General features: G+C 48.0%; 1 protein-coding gene across 2 annotated transcripts in view; it reads left to right on the plus strand.

The window, feature by feature from the left end:
• Positions 1-8,190, plus strand: part of LOC108243969 (polycomb group RING finger protein 3) — a 42,235-nt gene that overhangs the window by 24,189 nt on the left and 9,856 nt on the right. For both annotated transcript variants that reach the window (XM_017429758.3, XM_017429759.3), the window contains exons 5-7: positions 200-255; positions 386-493; positions 5,001-5,089. In XM_017429758.3, the coding sequence (XP_017285247.1) occupies positions 200-255; positions 386-493; positions 5,001-5,089 (253 nt within the window). The remainder of the gene's footprint in view (positions 1-199; positions 256-385; positions 494-5,000; positions 5,090-8,190) is intronic.

Here is an 8,190-nt window from a genome sequence, read left to right on the forward strand (position 1 = left end):
ATCTAAACATGACTAAATGTACAGAATTAAACTAAGTGTACAGGAAGATAAAGCTAAACTAAACAGTACCGAATTTCTAAATGGTACCAGGGCCCACTAAAACAGTCGATGTAGTAATTACTAAGAGAAAAGAGGGAGGGGGGGGAGGGGGGGGGATCAGAACCAGCGAGCTAACCGCTAACTTCCTTCTTGTTTTCAGCCATGACAGAACAATGCAAGACATTGTCTACAAGCTGGTACCGGGACTTCAAGAGGGTGAGGAAACCTTCGTTGTCTCAGTCTGAGCTGAAAGGCCGGCGTTTACCGCCGCAGCTGTTAGACGTTCCCCCGTTTGTGCGTGCAGTGACCCCCCGACCTGTTTGTGTGTTTGTGTCCTCCTGCGCAGCGGAGATAAAGAAGCAGAGGGACTTCTACCAGAAGCTGGGCATGGAGGTCCCCGGGGACATAAAGGGAGAGCTGTGCAACGTGAAGACTCATCTAGATCAACGGAACGGTAACAAACTGAGCCGCTGCTCGCGTTCCTCGAACAGATTCGGTCCGAAGCCGCTGAGGTTCTGAGGTTCTGCTCTTTAGTTGTGATTCAGGTGACGAGTTCAGGGCGTCTGTTTGAATAAACGCCGCCGCCGCGTCCCGCCCTCCGCCTGCTCTCCTCTCAGCTCCTCAGGGTTAAAACCAGGTGAAGCTCCGCCCCCGCTGCGTGGATGTGTCACCATCCAGTAATTAGCAACATTAGAAGCCGAAGGCATAAAACAGTTTAACTCACCAGAGCGAACCTCTGGCCTGTTGTTTCATTTTTTAATTTTTGGTGCTCAGAGGCTTTTCCCGAGCCGGTTTGCCGCTGAGCGTCGGCGTGAACGAGCGTCCAGAGGGCCGTCACGCTGGTAGGCCTAATCGCTCGCCTAATCCCCCCCCCTCTCTGATTCTGGTAATTAAGGCTCAAACAGAAGTGGAATCGCTCTCGGGCTCCGCCGCCTGCAGTCACTTCCAGCTGGAGCCGGAGAACACAAACCATTTCTCCCAGATTCTCCAAGACTTGAAGTTCAGTCTAACCGTCAGGAGGAGGAGGAGGAGGAGATGATCTTCACTCGTTCTCCTCACTGTAAGAAGAGATCTTTCAGTTCTCGGACTCTTCAGGCTCCACCCTCCTCCAGAAGAAGTCATGAAGTCGGCTCTCGGTCGCGTTCTCACACCTTCATCGTCCAGGAGACACTTGGGTCAGAGCTCCCAGGAAGCCCCTCCCCCTCCAGGAAGCTCCTCCCCCCTCCTTCGGCATTAAAACAGGTTTATCAGCTCTCCTGTCCTCATACAGATTTCTGCTTCCCTTATCGCCACGTGTTAATTAATCCGACTGAGACGCCGTTTGTGAGGAACAGCTCGGCCCGGGCCTCGGGTCGAGGAGCGACAGGTGAAGCTGCTATGAGATCAAAATGATGCATGTTTTCGTCACGCCACCACGAGGCTGAGAGCCGCCATCACGACTCCTGATGGAAGATGGCGGAGCTGGTTGTGAACTTCTGAGTGTGTTTTTAGTTATTTGGATTCTCATACCATCAGTGTTTGATTCTTTCCCCCTCTAACCATTAATAAACTGGACATGTATCTGTAACGACGCTGCTGAACAAACCCGACACGTAAACTGATTTATTTAAAAAAACTAAAAGCTGAGGTAGGATGGCGAGGAGCGAGAGGAAAACACACCAAGACACAAAGACCCAATGAGTCAGAGGCTGAGGAGGAAGGTGACGCAGGTGACCGATGAGAAAGTCAGGACAGGTGAGGTGGGCGTGGCCAGCTGAAGGGCAGGTGAACCGACAGAATCCCAGGAGTGACTAAATGAAAACAAGAACAGAAAAATAACTCCGATAAGCTCCGATATCACAGTGCTGAACCAGCGCTCTGTTTCCTTTTAAATCCAAAGCGCCACTCAACTCGAACGGAGCGGAAACCACTTCCTGCGGCGCTCCGACTGACTCAGTTCTCTAAATTACCAGCTTCTCTCAGCACTTAACCCAGGAAGGCCACGGCGAGCCTCTCTCTTCCACGATAACACCGGCTCCCACGCTAACGCACACACGGACGGTTTCCCCGTCTCGTTCCCGTCGATGGCGGGAGCTCCCACGCTCACGCACACACGGACGGTTTCCCCGTCTTGTTCCCGTCGATGGCGGCAGCTCCCACGCTCACGCACACACGGACGGTTTCCCCATCGATGGCGGCAGCTCCCACGCTCACGCACACACGGACGGTTTCCCCGTCTTGTTCCCATCGATGGCGGCAGCTCCCACGCTAACGCACACACGGACGGTCTCCCCGTCTCGTTCCCGTCGATGGCGGCAGCCCGCTCGCCTCTGGGACTTTAATGTTTGTGAGGCGTCCCATAAATCATAAAACAGTCGGAGGATCGTTTCCTGACCGTGCCGGGGGAAACAAAAAGACGTTTTGTTGGAAGGTGAGACGTAATAAGAGCGAGCCCCTTGTGGCGAGCAATAGGTGAGGCTAACCGTGAATTAACGGTAAAAACACGCCGCAGCGGCGGCGGCGGCTGGCCCAGATGGAAACTGTCCTCACACACCCCGAGTGATTCCCACCACCAAACCCGGGCAGAACGCGCCGACCTTCTCTGTTTCCAGAGGTCACAGAGAAGCAGCGACACGTTTCAGACTCCATCAGAGAGTTTCCTGTCCGAAAATTCGCCGCCGCTGCCGGCGGATCAGAGCCAGCCAGGAAATTCATAACTGAGCGCGTCTGTCCCCCGTGGGTTACTGCTGCTGCTGATGATGATGATGATGATGATGAGGAGGAGCCGTCCGGACGAATACTCGGACTGAACACGTTTTTAAAACCCGGAAACGATCCGGCCCGTTAACTGCTTCATTCATTTATTCATAAATAAATCCTCAGACTCTAAACCGCACAGATTCTCCACATCTTCATGATTAAAAATCTGTTTTAAATCAAGAAACATTTCAAGGTTTTCTTTTTAGGATTTAAATTAAAAGAAGAGGTCACGGTGGGTGGCGGCAGCTTCCAGATAAAACAGTTAAAAAATGAAATTTATTTTCGAATAATTAAACATTAATGCAGTTTTCAGTTTTTAAATGAAGTGATTAAAAAAATCCAGATTGCTTTTTTTGTTGCTATCTGATTCATCAGTTAGATTTTTGGATAAAAGACATATTCCTCAGGGTTTGTCTTTATTGGAGCTGCTTCACGTCTGAATCTGCTTCTCTGTAATCTGTGGATTTGCATACATCTGATTAAAAAGACTCAGGAGAAGCTGGCAGATTCAGAGAATAATGCTTTCATTTATAACAGAAATAAAACGGAAGTTGTTTCTCAAAACATGGTTTCACGTCAGAAACTTTTTGATTTTAGGTACTTTTTATTTCTCGGCCTTCGGTCGACTTTAAACTGTGTTTTTGGTTCTTTAAAGCAAAACAAAATCTGTTTTATATGAGGAGAAAGTGAAATCCTGGTTTGTCCCAGGTCCCTTCCATAACATAGCCTGGTCCCAGTAGGTACCAGCTACGTATCCAGTACATATCCGGCACCGTCTTCGTATTGTTGCCCACACCTGTTACTCGTTTAAGACTTTAGCTCTAAAAGATGCTGGAAAAGTCAGAAAAATCTCACAGAAAATACTTAAATGTGAGTCTGAAAGGTCTAATAACTCTGTTACCGTCACAGATTATTACCTGTAATGACTTTATTTATTATTTACAGATCAGATTAATCCGTAGGTCAGTCTTCACAGATTATTTTGGTTCCCTTAAAGAGACGATCAGTTTTCGGCTTACAGTCGTGTTTCAGACGGTTTGACCTCCATCAGCATCGCAGGAGCCTCCAAACCTTCCAGGCGCCGTTCAGCTAATTTAAACTGAGCAAACTGGCAGGTTTATTAAATATCATGAGGTTCATGGGGCTGCAGCCAACCTCCCAGGACGTGGACGCAACAGGAAATGCGTCCCCGGGTGGGCGGAGGGAAAGCGGCTAAAGAAACCATCCGAAACCGCTGAAGTCGAGATGTGTCAGTGTTTGATCGAGTCCGTCGAGTTTTAACTAATCATGGACTCCATGGAAGAAAACCAGACAGGAAGTCAGTAAAATACAAATTTTCTGAGAAAAAAATGAAAATCAACAAGTTTATCTGCATCTGTACGTCTAGAACAGGGGTGTCCAATCCTGGTCCTCAGGGCCTCCATCCTGCAGGTTTTACTTGTTCCTCTGCTCCAACACACCTGGTTTGATTAAATGGTTGATTAACAGGCTTCTGCAGAACATGAAGAGGGGATTTAACCATGAATCAGGTGTGTTGGAGCAGAGGAACAAGGAAAACCTGCAGGATGGTGGCCCTGAGGACCAGGACTGGACACCCCCTGATGTAGAAGGAGGACATGGACGGATGGTTAAATGGTTTGTCGGTTTGTCGTTTCCTGATTGGTGGTGAGGAATAATAAATAAAGAACATCAGTGATAACAGAGAAGCAGCTCAGGGTTGTGAGAGCAATCGGACCAAAGATGCAACATGATGATGAACAAACCTGCAGTTTATGGAAGATTTAAACTAGAACTGGACCGTTCGATCCAACAGGAAGTTGGTCCAAGTTTCAACAGATGGACGTCTTTCTTTCTGAAACACATTACCCTCTAACATCAAACCTGTCGACTTTTTCCTGAAACCTCATGTCTGCTCGTCAGAATCCGGAGCGGCGGAGACGCCCTGACAGCCGGACGCGTGGAATAAAGCCTCAGACATGTAAAAGCTTCAGAAACGCACCTCTGCTGGAGGTGATTTTCTGCTCCAGCAGGCACAGACTGTTCGAGCTGAAAGACGTACCGTTTCCCCAACAAGTCTTATTACAGTAAAACCGTCCTGAACGTCGGCTTAAACCTCTCGAGTCGAGTGAGCAGGCAGGGCAGCCAAAGGCCTCGTCTCCGTGGAGCTCCTCCTCTCAGATTAAAGATCCTAACTTCCTGTCCTTTTTTTATTTCTCACACAGGTGACGCAAAATCAGAAGACACGGCCAACAAGGAGGCGGGAGAAGAGAAGCCAGAGGAGGATAACGACTATCACCGCAGTGACGAGCAGGTACGCCCTCGGTCCGACAGAGGAGCCTTCAGGGTTCAGGTTCTGCCGACGGGACCCTATGGCGGAACCGGAAATGAAGACCTGAACTCCCGGCAGTCACCAGCAGGTGGCGGTAATGTCCTGATTTAATGACTTCCTTGGAATCCTAAAGAAATCTTGTTGACGGTTAGATCATCAGCTCTTAATGAAATGCGTTGATTCCTTCAAAATAAGACAAACGGATCCATTTTTAAACTGGTAGATTCTGAAGCACTAACTGAAAAAGTTCTTCTTCTTCTGGTGGATTTTAAAGAAACTGAAGGTGTACATTACCGCCACCTGCTGGTGACTGCCGGGAGTTCAGGTCCTTATTTCCGGTTCCGCCATAAGGTCCCGTTGAAATAACAACAAAATAAAAGCTCGTCTTTGGTTTAACCATTGCAGTTTTAAAAAAACCCAAAACGTACCCCTTTTTTATTTTGGCAATTACCGTTTTTCTAATTTTGTTTTAACAACGAAAAAACAAAAAGACACATGCTTGTTTTGTTTTTGCAATTTTATTTTGAAATGAAGAAAGCAAAGAACGAACCGTACACGGATTTGGTGTCTGTCTTCTTTCCTGCTGGTAAACTTGTTTTAAAAAACAAGGGCAGGTCCCGTCCCTAAGATGTTTATTAATAATTAAAACGAGCTAGGCCTTATATTTTCCATTTATCTGCAGACGACAGTTAAGTTTTAGTTTCTTGAAGCCTGAATGTTGGAGATCACTGACATAGTTTAACTCCAACAAACAAAAGAGCAACGATTGACGACTTGGCCTTTTTCTGAGAAGGGATCATGATTTAAAGCGTTTTTTTTCCACTTCTTGTGTCTGAAATTGAAGTTTCAGGTGGTTTTATTTTATTACCGTTGAGTTAATAACAACTGCAGGTGTGTTACGTTATCCAAGGTTTATATTCTTAAACAAATTCATGAGATAAAAGCAAATAGTCTAAAATGAAGAGAAAGAAAAGGATTCAGATGAGTGTTTGTGATGATTGCTGCTTTTAAAGCTCGAACATCAGATTAATGGAAATGCTTTTATTGTCTTTGTTTTGTTTAATTTGCATTTAAAGACCTCATCTGCTCGGAGCGGGTTTGTTTTCTTGATCCCGTTCGTTCTCTGGCACGTCCTTCAGCCCGTTCCAGTCAGGTTTTATTTTGGCGGGAGTTAATTTATTGTTGTTGTTGTTGGACGGACACAACCAGCAGCACGAACTGCCCGATTTTTGGGTTCGTTTCTTTCCAGCAGCAGGTTTATAGAAACGGAAGAAGCCAATCCTCCCCGGCGTGGGCGAAGATCCGGCTCTTTCTGTGAATTCAGGAGCCGAATGCAGACAGAATATCTAATCCTGCAGCCTGAACGCAGCGATGGGAAATGTCAGGGAGGGAGGACAGAGGGGACACAGGAGGACGCGTAAAAGACGGAGAAATCGCAGGATCGAGGGCTGCAGATGGAAACGGGCCCCGATGAGGTGATCATGTAAGGTGATGGAGACGGCGAGGCAGAAAAAGATGGCTGAGGTGGGAGGATGATGAAGGTGAAGAGGGTGAAAAATGGGAGCAGAACGGGTTTTTACTTTCTAACCGAACCGAGGAGAGACGAGTCGGTGAAGATGTTGGAAAAAAACTTCTTTATTTCTTCAGAACGCCGCATCCAGGAGGTCCGGTGAGGTTTGACGTGTTTTAGGCAAAGAGGCGTGGGAGAAGCTCTGATTGTCCGTAAATCACTGAAGAAGCTGCACAGATGTGAGCTTTCAGAAATGAGGCGAGCTCCAGAGGAACCAGAGGAGGCGTGGCGCAGAGCTTTAAACGTTAAATATGATTATTTTTAAGACATGACGAATCAACTTCAGAAGTTTTCTTTGGGGTTAACTGTTTGAATAACAAGTCGATCTTCTCCTCAGTCATGGATCTGTTTCTCGGCGTTCAGGCGTTAAATTCCCGCAGCTGGGTGGTCTCACAGAGCGCACGCCATCAGACAGAAATCACACCAAGGTGGGCTGAAGACGTCTCAGTCTCGTCTCGGCTTGAAAACCTTCTGGTCTCGTGTTTGAAGCTTCCAGAATCCACGTCCGTGGGATCAGAGCTCCTTCCACACAGGGCTGGGCTCTGTGTCCTCCTGGAAAGACAGTTTTAGGAAACTGGTTCTCGAAACACCGAGGATGTGAAAGCCTTGCCTCCGACCGAACCTCCGTGTCTCTGTGAGCTTTGTCCTCCGCGCCTTGTTTCTTGTTTCTGTGGCGGCTTCACGACTCGCTCCTGCAGATTTATATTCTTTAGGTTTCAACCCGTCAACATCTGGACACGAAGGTTTGGATCCCTGAGCGACAGGAAGTCAGGGAACAAAGTTTAGTTTTAGTCAAGTAGATCAAAGTTCAGGGATCAAGCTGTCCTCTGTATCCCAGACCGCCCCCCCCTCCCCTCAGATGACTCGACAGGCGTGACGCCACGCTCGGCCAGCTTCCTGAATGCTTCTGGACGACCTTTCAGAGCGTAACCTTGCTGAAAGCTCCTGACACAAACATTAAAAAAAAACAACCAGTCCGGACTGTTGGGTTAATATTTGCAGATGAAGTCAGAGCTGAGTATAAATGTAAGCTTTGGACCAATCAGACGTCACAGTTTGAAGCTGTTGCATGAATACGAGACTCTTTCCCCGCACAGCACAGAGGATCTGGTTTGTGTGGCGTCCTCGTGTCAGGCCGTCGGTTTGCCGTAATTCAGCTGCAGCAGCCGTCCGTGGCTCCACCGACATGACAATAATGTTCTGTAATGTAATAAAACCGCCATCGAGTCGCCGCCGAGTCCACATCACCAGCGAGGCTTTTATTTCACGTTACGAGCTTCCTCCCACTGCCGGCGCCGCCGGAAAACGGACATTTTCTGATGTTGGTCTTTGCTTATTGAAGGGCAGCGATGGTCTGAGCACAGACAGGAAGTCTAAACAGAAACATGCCTCTGAAGAGAGAGGAAGAGGAGGGAGAGGAAGGAGAGGACGGAGAGGAGGGAGAGGAAGGAGAGGAGGGAGAGGAGGGAAAGGAGGAAGGAGAGGGGGGAGAGGAAGGAGAGGAGGAAGAGGA

Source organism: Kryptolebias marmoratus, linkage group LG9, assembly GCF_001649575.2.
Source record: "Kryptolebias marmoratus isolate JLee-2015 linkage group LG9, ASM164957v2, whole genome shotgun sequence".
NCBI classification, from domain to species: domain Eukaryota; kingdom Metazoa; phylum Chordata; class Actinopteri; order Cyprinodontiformes; family Rivulidae; genus Kryptolebias; species Kryptolebias marmoratus.